Below are 17,015 nucleotides of genomic sequence, written 5' to 3'. Positions count from 1 at the left end.
AGAAGGGGCTTTGAGAGGTGATGAGGTGGGGATGGAAGGTGGATCAAGGAAACATGAGTTAACTTCTCTACTGAAGGAAGATGAAAGGGTACCTTTTCCCCTGCTCCTATGGCTACTAAATCAAAAGGTCATCAGGGACTCTCAGCTCCATCTGACCGTGTCAAAGGCCCATGGCAGGAAGGGGAATTGGGGGATTGGTCTATGACATAGATTATTTAGTTTAAAAATGGGATTTATATAATTTTTTCTTGTATTTGCCCAAGGACAGGTCTTCATTGCAAAGGCTTCACCAGCATTATGCCGATATCATTCTACTCAGAGCTGGACCTCAGTCATGCAAAGGTCAAGACAGGGTTACCTGTGCACTAAACTTGTCTTCTTAAGAGAAAAGTGATTCCACCAAGGATTTAATCTGCAAGGACCTAGTGAAGGGCTCTTGGGGTGGAGAGGGGTGGGAGAAGGGAGGTGAGGTGAGAGGGTGGGACATTTGGAATTCAATTTTTGAATTCCCCATTAATTAGAACAATAATTATTATTATATGTTGCTTTTGTCTTCCATGCCTTAAAGGTAACGCTGTATAGATTCACTTGGAGAAGACAATCAAGAAAAACAATATTTTTCCAGTCTTCTTCTACACTTACTTATTTTTTCTGACTTTAAAACAACAAGTTTACTCCATGCAGATGATCTCTCTGTAGAGTGTCCTCCTTTCACGAGAGGCAAATTGTTAAGTTAGAGGCCCAGCTGACTTCTTGGTTCCAACATAGGCCAAGTGGTTGCTGGCCAGGGGGGGCGCCTCCCTGGCTTCTAGTGTCTTCTTCCCGTTCCCTCTTCTGGGCTAGGATTAGGTCATTCCAAATTAGTCGGCAGGGCTGCGGCAGGTTCTAAGTCCTTCTTTCCGCAGAATCAAAGGCACTTACACTCCACATTTATTTATTAACAAATATTTATTGAGCCACTATCAAGAGGGCACAGTGATTAAAAAGCATGAATGCCAGAGACTGATTGCCATGGAGAATGCCACCTTTGTCACTGATGAGTGCTGTGCCCTTGGCAAGTTGTGACTCCTCTAAACTCAGTTTCCTCTTCTATAAAAGAGGGACAGTAATAGTTCCTACCTTGCAGGGGGTTGTAAGGATCAAATAAGAGAATGTTATAAAGACGTTTGTGAAGTCAGCCCGCAGTAAGAACACGTAGCTGTTTTATCAGGCAAACTGGGTTTGACAGGCTGTGGGCAGAAGACAAGTTAATTTGTTCCTCTACTGCCCTTCCTAATCCCATCAGGCAGCCCCCATAATGTTTCCTGTCACTCTCAGATAATAAAAAGTCCTTGGATCAATTTTGGTGCCAAGAAGACTCTCCTTCCAGAAATTCAAATGTCTAGTCTGGTACCATAATCAAATCTTGGAGCTCTATTTAATTTAGAACTTCTCTCCACTCCGCTTGCTTCAGGCTAGAAGCCCAAGTGGAAGAAGGAAGAGTAGCTGGCTTCCTGTCCCCACACTAGCTTTATTTCCCACCCACTCATTAGCTGTGATTTCTGACTTCTCCAAGGTCAGGGGGAAAGGAAGTTACAGGACAAGGCACAGTCCTGTAGTGGGCACAGCTGGCGCTGGCACTGAGGCTCCTGTGCTTGGCAGTTGCCCAAACCTCATTCTCTTCTTGCTGCCAGGCAGGTAGGCCCAGCCACCGCCCCTGCCGTTGGCATCTCTCAGGCCGGTGTCAGATACAGGACTTCATGGCCCCCTTCCTATGCATGGGGACCTTGGTCAGGCTCTCCTAGAGTTTCTCCTGAATCCTTTCTCCCTGGGCTGGAGGTGCAGAGGGAGCACGTCCCTTTTCTCCCATCCGAACACTAACCAGGCCTGACTCTGCTCAGCTTCCGAGATGCGAAGAGATCAGGTGTGTTCAGGGTAGTGTGGCAGTGGACAGCCCATCCTTCTTCTGTCCTGTCCTGCTGACGTGGGAAATGGCCCCGCTCCCCAGCCACAAGTCCAGCCGGAACGAGCCAGAGAGAGATCAGAGCGTGACCCTCAGATCGAAGGGTTTTTGCTCATTTGGCTGTCCACCCCCCCTTTCTTGCAGTGCCCTGGCTGGTGCTCAGCGAGATCTTTCCTGGTGGCATTAGAGGACGAGCCATGGCTTTAACTTCCAGCATGAACTGGGGCATCAATCTCCTCATCTCTCTGACATTTTTGACTGTGACCGGTAAGATCTCTTTGTTTTCCTCTAATGTCTTTTGTCCTCAGAGGCCAAATGCTAGGGAAGCACACCCACGGAGAAGCCATTTTACTGCGGAAAGTTTCGAACACACTCAGAAGGCAGGAGGATGGACACACCCCTGACGTGCGTGTGACCGAACCTGAGCCATTCTCAACCTTGATTTATTGACAACCCACCTGCTCTGCCCTCCACCAAACTGTTTTGCATCATATCCCACACGTAACATCACTTTGTCTATAAAATCTCAGGGTGGACCTTTAAAAGATAAGACATTTAAACAAATATAACACAATATCATTATCACACCTAAAACATTCATAACCATCCCTTAGTATCAAATACCCAGTCTGTGTTCACATTCTTCCAATTGTCTCATAACTATTTTTTATACATTGTTTGAATCACAACCCGAATACATAATTAATTAATAATTGATTGACATGTCTCATAATTGGTAGGTTTCATCTCCATTCCCCCCACCACTCCCACCCCACCTTATACTTTTAGTGAAACTAAAAGTAATTTGCTTCATAGAATTTTCCGGTCTGGACTTTGTTGATGGTAGTCAGGTTGCATGTCCTTTGTGTTTCCTGTAAGTGGCTGTTTAGATGTGGGTAGGGGCTTGAGGGCACTGAGATTTGCGTCTTGCCAAACTCCTTTGCAGGTGACGGCGGTGTGTCCCGCCATCAGGAGGCGCGTCGGGTCTGGCTGCCTCCCACCTTGTCATGTTGGCCTCCTTTGATGACCATTTCTCAGACCCAGCACTTTCATTATGTCACTCCTTCTAAATTCTTATCTGAAACACCTCCCCAGAGAGAATTTTCTTCTCATGAGCTATTTGGCCACCCTGAAGTGTGGATCATAAAAGAAAAGCAAGATAAGTGCTTGAAATTTTCTCTTTACTTTCCAGTCTTCAAAATGTTGAGGTGGTCCTCTAGCATCCTCCAAAATAGACCAGTGAGTTGGGTTTTCTTTATTTCACATAAATATGACCGACATGCATCATGACTACAATCTACAAAATCCAGATTGGAAAAGTCTATGAAAAAAATGACCCAGTTCCTTCATTCATATATATAGTCTTCATATATTTAATTTTCAAAAGTAGATGCTTACTCAAACAAATGTGCATACATGCATCCACACATATGTATACACATATATACATATATACACACATACACATACATATGTATATTTAGTACACTTACTTTCGGAAATTAACTTTTGGAGTTGCTAATTAAGCATGGTTTGGGTTTTTATATAAAATCTTCAAATGTTTATGTCCTACATTTTTAGAAATAGCCCAAGATTGAAGGAAGCAACGGTCATTAGCATTGTCCATACCTCTCTTACTCAGATCACACACATAGACATGTGCCCTTCCTCTTCTCTCCCTCCGTCTCTCTCTCTCTCTCTCTCTCACACACACACACACCCCCTCCACCTGCTGTTTGGCATGGACAAAGAGACATAAAAAAATGGAAATGATGAGGGATGAAAAAAAGATGACACAAATCTCTGGTAAGGCCAGCTAATATATTGGATGAGCTCATGAAAATTCAGAAATTCTTCTGCATGGGCTTTTAGAACAAATGTTAGGAAAACAGATCCACTTAAAAAAAAAGCTTGGAATGATCTAAAAATATTTAGATGCCATTTAATTGGAATGCTTGAAATTTTCTACTTATTTTCAAAGATGAATTTTCCAAGTGTGGGATAGAGAGACCTAAAAGATGTGAGGTTCTAATATTTTAATGCCATTTCAGCTGTATCAATAAAAGCAGACTGTTCCAGATAGACAGATGTCCTCTGCCGTGGTCATGACACAGCTGCAGTATTGTGTTCCGCTCCGAGTAGACTATTTTGAGAGGGTTGTTTAAAGATTGCAGTGTTCACCGAAGGAGGGCAGTAACCTGTGCTCTGTGAAGAATGGTTGGAAGAGTTCAGAATGTTTGATCAGGCAAGAGGATACTCAGAGAAGGGATGAGGTACATCCAAATATCTGAATGGCTGTCATGGAGAAGGGGTGGGGAGAGCTGATTCAATGTGTGTCATACCAGCGGACAAAGCAGAACCTCTGAAAGGCAGATTTGGGATCTAAGTAAAAAAAATAACTTTTTAACCGATTGAGCTGTCTTACAAGGCAGTGAGACTTTAAGAAGTGGTGAGCTCCCTGTTACTGAAAGTGCTCACGCAGAACTGGGGACAAGTTTGATGAGATGACCTTTAGAAGTTTTTACAATTTCTATCTTCTGATTTTATGCTTCAGAGAAAAGAAGGCCCAATTCTAACAAGCACTTTATTAAGTAATCAGTTGAGCAAAACCCAGTGCCAGCAGCAAGAAAACAGAGAGAGATGGGAGTTTAATTAAAATTGCCAAAAGAACTGCAGTGCTGTTCCTTCTTCCTGCTTCTCCCCACCTCAGCACAACTCACTGACAAGTGGTCACTATGCTTCCATCCATCCACAATGCATTTACAAACACTGCCTCAGTACACAACTGCTCAGTCAGTTTTCCTGCCTGACCAGCCGTGATTTGTGGTGGCAGCTGTTAAGGGCTATTTGCAAATATTGTTTGCAGTTGCTTTGAGCCTATGTTCAAAAAGAGCCAGCTTCTTTCTCACACTCCCTGCCACACTGCACTTTCTACAGCTAACGCAGGGGCTGGCACAATGCAAATGGCAGACCCAAGTGCATTGAAGGCCACTGCTTGCCAGTTCGTGTAACTTGACCTTGGTTTGTGACTACAAAGGGACTGTATTTTTGGCCAGAGGTGGTCAGAGGGAAAACTAAGCTGACAGGTGAGATCCATCAGAATCTTGGAGATTCTGCTTCTTGATGATGCATCTTGGCAAGCTGATGCCTTTCATTGGACCCACGATCATTTTTTCTCTGATCCCGGGAAGAAGCCCTACAAACACAATGCCAGCTATTAAAAATGATGAAATATTGCCAGCATGAAATGATTTATTCAAATCAGAATAAGGAAGGGTGAGCTCATTCCAAGAAAAGTCCATCTGTACAAATATGTCATTAAAAATGTCCACCAAATAGAAACCGAACTGCTACAGCGGTGATTCCCAAGAGGGAAACTATAGGAGGCGAGAAGAGATATTTTACCTTCCGCATTATGTGTTTAGTGTTGTTTGAGGCTCTCTTTTGCAGTGAGCATGAACTTTTTTTATATAAATAGAGACACATTGCCATTTTGAAAAAGTCATGCCCACCAAGAAGATAGCATTGGGTTTAAATTGTGATACTTTCAAGACTGCTATTTACAAAGTTGAGGTACTTTGTAAAAATAAATCTTTCAGAGCTTGCTATATTTTATTTTATTTTATTTTATTTTATTTTATTTTTGAGACAGAGTGTCGCTTTGTTGCCCGGGCTAGAGTGAGTGCCGTGGCATCAGCCTAGCTCACAGCAACCTCAAACTCCTGGGCTTAAGCGATCCTACTGCCTCAGCCTCCCGAGTAGCTGGGACTACAGGCATGCGCCCCCACGCCCGGCTAATTTTTTCTATATATATTTTTAGTTGTCCAGATAATTTCTTTCTATTTTTAGTAGAGACGGGGTCTCACTCTTCCTCAGGCTGGTCTCGAACTCCTGACCTCGAGTGATCCACCCGCCTCGGCCTCCCAGAGTGCTAGGATTACAGGCGTGAGCCACCGCGCCCGGCCCCTAGAGCTTGCTATGTTTTAAACTTTGCAATTTCTACTTTCCTAGATACTACTGGCATGTCTGAAAATACATAAGGCTTTATATATGCCCTAAGAAGCGGTTGTTCACAAATGGGATCAAAGCAATACAAAACACTTTCCTAATCAATTTCTTTTGTTCTTTGTAGATCTTATTGGCCTGCCCTGGGTGTGCTTTATATATACAATCATGAGTCTAGCATCCCTGGTTTTTGTTATTGTGTTTATACCCGAGACAAAGGGATGTTCTTTGGAACAAATATCAATGGAGCTAGCAAAAGCGTAAGTACTCTGTGCACTGGTTTCTCAACAATACTCCTTCGTCAAAAGTGCAGCTGTTATATACAACTAAGTAATAATATCTGAAATTATTTTAGGATATTCCCTTTGGTGCATATCTCAAAATGCAGCAGTTCCCAATCTTTTTGGCACCAGGGACGGGTTTTATGAAAGACAATTTTTCCATGGACCGGGTTGGGGGGTGGGGAAGGAGGCAGAGCTCAGACAGTGATGCGAGCGACGGGGGAGATGCTGTAAATACAGATGAAGCTTCCCTCGCTCACCTGCCGGCCCAGGGCTTGGGGACTGCATCTCAGTGCATAATTCTGATTTCCCTGCCTTGTCTTTAATTTGGGTGATTCAGCTAAAGAAGTTGAATAACCATTGCTTTCCAACAATAAACTTTTTTTTTTTTTTTTTTGAGACAGTCTGTCTCTGTTGCCTGGGCTACAGTGCAGTGGCATCATCACAGCTCACTGCAACCTCAAACTCCTGGGCTCACGTAATTTTCCTGCCTCAGGCTTTGGAATAGCTAGGACTACAGGCATGTGCCACCATGCCTGGCTAATTTTTCTATTTTCTGTAGAGATTCGGTCTTGCTTTTGCTCAGTCTGGTCTCAACCTCCTGGCCTCAAGCAACCCTCCCGCCTCAGCCTCCCAGAGTGCTAGGATTACAGGCCTGAGCCACCGTGGCTGGCCCAAACTTTCAAAGCTCTATTAGTAACCATTGCAGAACCTCTTCCATCTCTCTGGCTTCCCCACACAGGAGGTTTCTTTGGGGTTTTGAGTAGGTCCTGGGACACTCTGGGCTAGCACCTTGGACTTCAGCTCTTCCATGTCTATCGGACTTATAGATCTCTGAGCCCTAAACACTTGCTAAAGCTAAGATTAGCAGAAAAATTCTGCTGATGGGCTTAACCATCTACAGTTGTTCTAAATATTGCATGTTCAAGGTAATGTTAAGAAAGATAAAGTTTCTTATATGAATAGATATTTAGAAAACTAGTTAAATAAATTTCACATGGAGATGTGTTTAAACAATGTGACTTAAAAGTGAAACAATTTAACTTAGAGGTGGGCCCTGAAAACTCCCTTTTCTTTTAGTAGATTTAACTGCCAAAGCTGTGGCCTGGGGGAAGAGGTGACACAAGGGGCTAGGAATGAAGGAGACCTTGTTACCCTTCCTAGGGTTAAATCATTTCACTGAGAAATGTAGGGATACTTGTTCTTGAGTTTTAATATAATGGGAGGAAACTACATTTTTACAGTTTGTGGTTTTCTTTTAAAAATACTTTGAAAACACTGGAGAGAAATGTATGATTACAGATACCGTGGGCATAGTGATTCTTTGGCTTTTATCTGAAGGAAAAGTAAAGCTGACAGGTGAATTGATGGTAGGCATATGTGTGCATATATTTTTATATTGGCCAAATTGTTAATCCTGGTGGGGGTGTAATAAGTAGGATTGTGAAAAATTTTCACTGTGTGTTCTACACATTTTTAAATGGCTTAAATTTTAAAAATATTTTACTCTATAAAAAGCAGAGAAAAAGTCTCTCAATTCAAGCCTAAGGTGAATATCAAATTGTAAGGCTAATTTTTGATACAGATGAGGCTGTTTAAAAAAAAAGAAAACAAAATGAAAATGATTCATTTACAATGAGAAATATAATTGCAAGGAAGGCTGGATACACCATTGGCCTGAACAATGCATTGCCTGGCTCTATGCAAGCTGAAATCCAATGACCAGATTTCTTGGCCAACACAGAGTCTGAATGAGACTATTAATTAGAAATATGTAATTTAAATTATTAATGGACTCAGACCTTTATAACTCCAATGTATCCACCTGTAAATTGGTAACATTCCTGACAGATTCGGGTCTTTTCCAGAACTGAGATGGCAGGACACCAATGAAGTCTAAATCTATGAATCTTCCTTCAATTCTCATTCTTCTTTATGCCTGTTTCACATCAGTTATCTATTGCTGCATAACAAAGCCTCCCGATTGTAGCGGCTTAAAAGAACAACTTTGTCTGTCCTGCAATTCTTTGGTTTGGCTGGGTGGTGCCTCTGCTCGCTTCACCTGGGCCCACTTGTGTGGCTCCACCAGCCGAGGGCCCATGGTCACCCGGGACGTGACCACGCAGGTGGCAGCAGGTGCTGGCTGCCGGTGGGGAGCTGTGGTCCTGTGGGACTCGATGTGGCTCCCTCACATGTCAGACTCGGGCAGCGTCCCACGGGAGTGAAGGCAGGAGCTGCACGGCTTTCTGGGGTTGATATCTGGAGCTCACGCATCACTTCCACCACTTCCTACTGTCAGTACAAGTCCAAGGCCAGCCCAGATTCAAGGGCTGAAGAAACAGACTTCACCTCTTGATGGGATGAACAGTAAAGAATGTTTGACCACATTTAATCTATCATACCTATTCTTCCTTGAAATTCTCTCTTTTAGCTCCTAGGAAACAATCTTCTTCCCTGGCTCGCCTCCTACCTTACTGACTCTTCTGTCCTTCTTTCTCCCTCTGTTCATCCGGCATAGTCATCTTTGGAGATTTGGCCCCATGTCCTTATGCCTTAAATAAGAGTCAACTCAAATCCTCGTCCTTGAAGCCCTGAGTAACTCCAGCCCTGGAAAGGATTTCTTTCTCCTGGATTTTCTTCTATACTGCCTAAGCTAGCACCCTTGTGGTTTCACCTCCTTAACTAGGTTATGAACTTTTAGTTTCCAGGGAAGCTTTTTGCTCATTGTCTTTCTAATGTAACCTCTACAATGCCTACCTTCATATTGGTTCCTAGATGATTTAAAAGTACCCTCTGTTTGATTTGATGACTTGTTTCATTGGCTTCACAGTAAAGTGTGTGTGCACTTTAAACTATCCATCTCATAACTCAGGGAAAAAAATTCCTTTAAAAATAAAGTTTTGTTAAAATTCTTAACAAAAAGGCAAGGAGAGAGTAGTAATGATTTAACTAACTATCATTCCCTACTGCATGTACTTACTCTCTTAGGAAAGTCTAACCTGAAAGCCGAATGTTCTGTATGAGTTAAGATGGAGAAACTTTCTTTTTTTTTTTTTTTTTTTTTTTGAGACAGAGTGTCACTTTGTTGCCCGGGCTAGAGTGAGTGCCATGGCGTCAGCCTAGCTCACAGCAACCTCAAACTCCTGGGCTTAAGCGATCCTACTGCCTCAGCCTCCCGAGTAGCTGGGACTACAGGCATGCGCCACCATGCCTGGCTAATTTTTTCTATATATATTTTAGTTGGCCAGATCATTTCTTTCTATTTTTAGTAGAGATGGGGGTCTTACTCTTGCTCAGGCTGGTCTCGAACTCCTGAGCTCGAGCGATCCTCCCACCTCGGCCTCCCAAAGTGCTAGGATTACAGGCGTGAGCCACTGCGCCCGGCCTGGAGAAACTTTCAAATCTATTTTTCATATTAAAATGTATCAAATTGCAAACCAGAAGCTGGAAGTGGTGGCTTATGTGTGTAATCCCAGTGACTGGGGAGGTTGAGGCAGGAGGATTGTTTGATGCCAGGAGTTTGAGGCTGGCATGGGCTACATAGAGACCTTGTCTCTTAAAAATAAAAAATAAAAATAAATTGCAAACCAAATGAAAATCTGAAGACAGAACTAGGCCAGGTGCGGTGGCTTATACCTGTAATTCAAGCACTTTGGGAGGCCAAGGCGGGAGGATTGCTTGGACCCAGGAGTTCGAGACCAGCCTGGGCAATAGCAAGACCACATCTCTAGAAAAAATTTAAAAAATAAAAAAATTAGCAGGGCATAATGGTGTGCGCCTGTTGTTCCAGCTGCTCAGGAGGCTGAGGCAGGAGGATCACTTGAGCCCAGGAGTTTGAGGCTACAGTGAGCTATGATGATGCCACTGCACTCTAGCCTGGGCAACAGAGTGAGATCCTGTCTAAAAAAGGAAAAAGAAACTTTGAAGACAGAATTTATGAAAATCTAATCTTTCCATCTAGTGGGGTTGCAGAGTAATATATTTCTTTTTTTTTTTTGCATTTTTTTAATTTCAGCATATTATGGGGGCACAAAAGTTTAGGTTACGTATATTGCCCTTGCCTCCCCACCCCCCGGAGTCAGAGCTTCAAACGTGTCCATCCCCCAGACAGTGTGCATTGCACTCATTATGTATGTATACACCCATCCCCTCCCCCGACCACACACCCGATTTTGTTATTCCTAAATGTGCTCTTAGGTGATGATCAGTGAAACCAATTTGATCGTGAGTACATGTAGTGCTTATTTTTCCATTCTTGGGATACTTCACTTAGTAGAATGGGTTCCAGCAGTACCATATTTCCTAAGAACATTATGATATGGGTATCTAAATCTCAACAAAACTTACTAATTCAGAATTTGGGGTGGGGAAAGAATCTAAATTAGTAAAATTCTGCCTTATGAAATGTATTTGAAAGAATCGCATTTCTGTTACTTTTGAGTCATGCAATACTCAATAAATCCAGACCCTCTCGAAGAAAGTTATAAATTGCATATTAGGAGAAGACCAAAAGCTAAAGGTACGGTGAACCCCTAACGACACTACACGAGTACTGCAAGGTTCGCACTGAAGAACAAACTGGTGCAGAGTATTATAAAGGGTGAGATGGCAAAGCAGTTCTGCACTTTAAAGTCATTGTAGCGGCAGTAGTATCAACTAGGTGTGTGTTGTGGGGAAGCCCAGTACTGAGGGCAGAAAAGTTGCTTTTGGAAATCTTGGTTAACTCCTATTCATGCAATACTAGCGAGCTAGCTGAAGCAGCAGGTTGGCAAAGGCTTTTAAAATAAAAATGTCAGCAGTCTGACTTATGTAAGTTGACCAAAATATATCTGAAGTATGTATGTTAAACAAACGACAAAAAAATAAACAAGTTATCAAATTAGATAAGAAAATGTGAGGCGGTAGAAAGCCCTTGGAACTTGCTAGTATGCAGAAGCCAAAGTGAACTTGAAGACTGAGGAAAGACACTGCCCAGTAAAGGGAGTCCTTATGAATTTAGAAGTTAATAAAACAATGAATCAACTTTTGTCACCAGGGTAACAGTCCTGATGTATAAATCTCAATGAGTGTGTCTAAGAAGAAAGGAAACTATTTATAATATCAAATTAACTTCAAACTGGATACTACACATTGCTTAACATTTTCCTCTGTCATATTTGGAGTTGGGCTCTTTTACCCCCTATTTCTACAAAGCTGAGAAAACAAATACTCTTCCAAGGATGTTAAGTTTCTTATAAAATAAACAGTGACTCAGCTGAGAGGTCAGAAAAGATTTCTGCAATAATGTGATTTGAAAGGATTTTATTTTGAACTTCTGCCCGGCCAGCTACAAACTCCAAATGGGATGTTCACCATGGTTGCTGTTACAGCTGTGATTTCCTTTACTCTTTCTCCCAGTTTAAGTGGGCACAAATGGAGAGAATAAACACGTTAATGTTTTGTAAATATTTTAGTTCTGAGGCTTAAATTACTTTTCACTTTTAGTAGTTAATTTGATGTGGCCATTTCTTCATTTATTCATCCATATTCATTTATTCAGTAAATATTTATTGAGCATCTATTATGTGCCACACACTGATCTAGGTTGTAAACATTGTCATTGAGTACAACCACCAGGAGAGTTCAAACGTGCTGATTAGATAGTAAGTTACTGGTAGGGGGTGGGTGGCACTTTCAACTGGGTGACCTGAGGTTATTCTGGGCTGTAACATTTAAGATACAATCTGCGTGATAATAAAGTGCCAACCCTGAGAAGATAGGGGGAAAAAGAGTTCAGGCAGAGAGAACAGTTAGTGTAAAGGCTACATCAGAAACACACTTGACCTGTTCCAGGAATGGAAAAAAGTCCAGGAAGCTGTGATCACTGAGGCTGAGTTAGCAAGTAGGTAAAGACTAGTGTGCAGGGCTTTGCAGGCTGAGTGAAGAGTTGGGTTTCATTCTAAATGCAGTGGGAGTGACTGCAGGATTTTAACCAGGCGGTGACATGATCTGATGTACACTTTAAGGCATGCCCAAGTGAGCATCTGCAGTCACTCGGCTGCAGGAGGCTGAGAAAGCATGTTAGCATAGTGCTACGTCTCGTTTTCTGTCATCAAGTGGCCCTTGATGCTGCCTGGCAGTCACACGTGTCCTAGCCCATTACCTCTGCCTCTCTCCTGGACAACTGCTCAATACCACCTCCTTTCTCCGGAAACCTCTGCACCTCCTCACTCCCCACCACTGGCCTTGCTTCTGATTTCAGAAAAAATGGACACAATCACGAGGGAACTTTCACCACCTTCCACATCAATGTGCACATCGTAATGGCATCCAAATACAGTACCTCCCTCGGGGACCAGGCATGAACTCCGCCATTCCTATGTGAGGCCAACCGCTTCCCGCCCTCTCCTCGCTCCCGTCTCCAGCACCTTCTCCAATAGCCCTCCCTGCTCACCCCTACGTCATCCATATTTTTACTTCTACCTCTTATCAGCATAGAAACCTGCTGTGATTCTTTCCCCAGGTTTTTTTTTTTTTTTTTAAGAGGTCTTTTGGTGCCATTTTTCTTTCCAGCTTTTGCCCTATTTTTCTGTTACTGTTTATAGCAAAGTTCTTCTAAAGAGCTGCCTGCAATCACTGTCCTCGGTGCCACTTCTGCTCTTCCCATTCTCCCAGGAACATGCTCCAGTGAGACTTTCAGGGCCGCCACTCTCCTAAAATTGCTTTTCAATGTCCCAGTTACCTCATATTGCCAAGCCCTGTGGTCAATTCTCATTCCTCACCTTAGACTGTCCTAGACGATCCTCCCCATGTGCCCCCCTTCCCCAAATATTAATACTTCACTGCCTTTAGGGACCCACCTCCTGGCTGTCTCCTACCTCAAAGTTGGCACGCCCCGGGGCCCGGTCCTCTGACCGCTTCTCTGTCACACTCACTGGCTTTTATGTCATCTATATGCCAGTGACTCTGAAGTGTACATCTCAAGCTTAGATCTCTCTCCTGAGTCGGAGGCTTGTCTTTCTCTACATCTCTTTTCAACTGTTTAATAGAGCTCAGCTTAGCATGTCTCAAGCTTAGCATGTCCTAACTTGAAGCCGTGATGTCCCCAAACCTACTCTACTCGCAGTCTTATCCCCCTCAGTGGATGTCAACATTATCCTTCTATTTGCTCTGGCCATAAACCCTGGAGACTTCCCTGACCCTCTTTCCCTCATACCCACTTTCAATCAATCAGGAAGGAGTGAGGGCTCTTACTTCCAAATACATCCAGAGCCTGGCCACCTTCACTGCTACCCTGATCTGAGTCACCACGATCTCCCTCTTGTATTACTGCAGTAGCCACCTACCTGGTCCCCATTCCACCCTTGTAGCCCCCCAACCTATTTTCTACACAGCAGCCAGAGTGATCCCTTTAAATGAGATCCAGGCGTTCCTTTGCTCACACCCTCCAGTGGCTCTCCATCCAGCGCGCTGACGTCCTTGCAGCCCTGCATGTCCTACTTCTCTCCCAGCTCTACTCTCACAGCCACGCAGGCCCAAAGCAGCATCCCCCCACACCAGGCACGCTCAAGACTCAGTCCAGGCACTTGTTTTCTCTGTCTAGCGTTCTCTTCCCCTACATAGCAACCTGTCTCACACCTTCATCTCCTTTAGACTCTTTATGTCACCCTATTTTTAAAAAATTTTATTATTATTATTTTTAGAGACAGTCTCGCTCTGTTGCCCAGGCTGGAGTGCAGTGGCATGACTTTAGCTCACTGCAGCTTCAACTCCTGGGCTCAAACGATCCTCCTACCTCAGCCTCCGAAGTAGCTGGGACTGCAAGTGCCCGTCACCATGCCCAGCTAATTTTTATTTCATTTTAACCAAAGCTGAAACACTATATTTTACTTGGTTTACTGCCTGTCTCTTCCCACTACATTTGATTTTTTTTAAGACAAAGTCTCACTGTCTTGCCCAGGCAAGTGCCATGGTGTCAGCCTAGCTCGCAGCAACCTCAAACTCCTGGGCTCAAGCAATCCTCCTGCCTCAGCCTCCTGAGTAGCTGGGACTACAGACGTGCACCACCACACCCAGCTAATTTTTTGTATTTTTAGTAGAGATGGGGTCTCACTCTTGCTCAGGCTGGTCTCAAACTCCTGAGCTCAAGCGATCCTCCCGCCTTGGCCTCCCGGAGTGCTAGGATTACCGGTGTGAGCCACCGTGCCAGGCCTTCCCACTACATTTGAATTCCTTGAAGGCAGGGAATTTTGTTTCCCAGCAGTTCCTTGGCATATATCTGAAGCTCACTGCTGAATGGATGAATACACAAATGAACTGGATACAGAAGTAAGGCAATGAAGTAGAGAGGATGACACCAAAAGTTTTAGCTTGAGAAACTGGATGGATGGTGAGATGTAGACACTTGAAAGAGGACTAGGTTTCAGGGCTTGAGAGATAACAGAGCTCTGTTCTAGAGATATTAATTTTGAGGTCCTTTAGACATCGAATGGACACATTATTAATAGGCAGTTGGATATGGAGGTCTGAAAGTTTGGAGCCTCTCTCTCGAGGTTAGAGTCAAGCCCCAGCAGGTGGCCAGCAGCTTGTAAGTGGTTAAGTCGTGGAGCCAGATGGGATCGTCTGGTCAGAGAGCAGAGAGATGGGGATGAGGTCCAGGGCCTGAATATGCCAACGTTTAGGGATCAAGCAGAGGAGAGGGAGTGTCAAAAAGGACTGAAAAGGAGCCAACACTGAGGCTGGGAGAAGCCAGGACAAGTGCTGCAGGAAGGTGGGCGGTGACCATAGGCATAGCCGACTCAGTCTTAGGGGAGAGGACAAACTAGGAGAACAAACAGATGGGATGGTCACACCCTAGACTGCTGCCACCAGTCACTGCTCCATTCGAAAGCGTCCCATCCACCCTCTGACCACTCTTCTCTCCAACTCACTTTCTTATCTGCACATCAACAAATCTTCAGCCCCACCATCGAGGCGGGGTGTTCTGAAAGGATACCCCACCTCACCCTTTGCATGAGATTGCCCAAAGTTCTGCAGCATACTGAGTTTCATCAGACATCAGGCTTCACAATGAAAGTCTTCGTTCCATAGCTAAAACATTAAAACCCCAGGGTGATTTTAAAAATAATAGCCTGCACATTTTTTTCAAGAAATGTAAACTAAGAATGACAATCTCATTAGTGCTCTTTTCTCTTTCAGGAACTATGTGAAGAACAACATTTGTTTTATGAGTCATCACCAAGAAGAATTAGTGCCCACACAGCTTCAAAAAGGAAAAGCCCAAGAGCAGCTCTTGGAGTGCAACAAGCTGTGTGCCGGGGAGCAACCCAGGCAGCGCTCTTCAGAGACCTAACAGCCTCGACACCTTATGAGCATGGATGCAGTGTCACAACACTTCGCAGGGTGTCTCTGGACCAATGCAGAGTTGCTACTCCTGTGTTTTCTCTTCAGTGACATGGAGCTAGTTTTAAAAGGACACCCTGAAATTATATGAACAAAACTCTTTAGCTATATAAGATCTTAAGTGATCTCTTTTTGATTCTGACAGGTTATCGGGTTAAAAAAAAAAAGATACTGGCTGGTTCAATACTTTCTACCTTATTTCTTTTCACAGAGCAGCCTTTGAAAAGATGTAAGTCCTAGTGGTGAGATCAACCTTTGCCTTAAGCTAAGTATGTGTGGAGGCCAGTTGCTGCTTTATTATTCAGACGCAAGTTGTCTGGACACAGGCTTACAGTTTTTGCCTACTAAGACACTACTTGGACTGGGTCTTGTGTAAAAAGGAACCAGGACACACAGTGTGGACAATTTAATTGCACAGATTTTCTATCTAGATTAGAAGCAGACACTGGCTAGGATTTTTGTGATCATTCCTAGTTACAGTTCAACAAGTACAAAGATTACACAGCTTATTTTATGAATTATGATCTAGAATTTAATGCAAAATATCCTTTTATGAGTTTCATGTTAATATTGTAAAATATTTTTTAAAAAAGACTTCGTAATAGTTGAGAAATATAAGCATTTTTCCATTTTTTAAATGAGTATCAAAGGCAATTTAAAAATCCTGGGACCATATTTATTTAGAAATAGTTGTTAGTAAAACATTAGAAAAGGAGTCAGTCAGGCCATTAGGTTATTTATCCAAATCTCCAAGCAATTAGGTTTAAGTTATTAAGTCAAGCCTATAAAAATCTTCTCCTTGTAAGGTTTTCATGACAACTTATAGTAATTCATAATTTCCTGCAATTTTTCGCACTCCTCAGGAATATCACTACCTCAGATTATGGCACACAGGCTATAATCGATGCCGACTTTCAGATGACTGCAGACATAATAAATGACATTCACACATAAAGACAATTTCCTATGTTCTTCTCTGTGATGAAACACATTGATGGACACCTGTACCAGCAACATGGATTTTCACCCACACAAAGATGGATTGTTCTCTTCCATATTTCCCCAGTTGATTTTTAAGACATTTTACCAATAGAATTTGGATATGATGATAGAAAATCCATAATAAAGAATCTTAAAGCACTTAAGTAGTAACCCATTAAATTACTAATATTACGAGCTATGAAAGACACACAAAAAACTTAAAGCATAACTTGAAAAAGAATTTTAAAAAATTATTAACCTGAAGAAAAGAGAATCCTATGAGTCAAAACTCCATTTTATTTAGCTTGGAATTTTCCTACTGTTCCCTAACAAACTGTCCCAGTTTGAAATAAGGGTACATGATCCACAACATTCCCTTATAACAAAGTGAAAAGATTGTATAAATCTATGTAACATAAGAGACT

General features: G+C 42.9%; 1 protein-coding gene across 1 annotated transcript in view; it reads left to right on the top strand.

Moving 5' to 3' along the window:
• SLC2A12 (solute carrier family 2 member 12) overlaps positions 1-15,793 on the top strand; it is a 52,321-nt gene extending 36,528 nt beyond the window's left edge. The window contains exons 3-5 of the mRNA XM_045544401.1: positions 2,087-2,209; positions 6,075-6,207; positions 15,406-15,793. Of these exons, the coding sequence (XP_045400357.1) occupies positions 2,087-2,209; positions 6,075-6,207; positions 15,406-15,559 (410 nt within the window). The 3' untranslated portion in view covers positions 15,560-15,793. The remainder of the gene's footprint in view (positions 1-2,086; positions 2,210-6,074; positions 6,208-15,405) is intronic.
• The last annotated feature ends 1,222 nt before the right edge of the window (positions 15,794-17,015 follow it).

The sequence above is a fragment of the Lemur catta genome, chromosome 2 (genome assembly GCF_020740605.2).
Source record: "Lemur catta isolate mLemCat1 chromosome 2, mLemCat1.pri, whole genome shotgun sequence".
In the NCBI taxonomy this organism is placed as follows: Eukaryota; Metazoa; Chordata; class Mammalia; order Primates; family Lemuridae; genus Lemur; species Lemur catta.
Note: the sequence above shows the minus strand (reverse complement) of the source record. Positions and strands in the feature narration are given on the sequence as shown.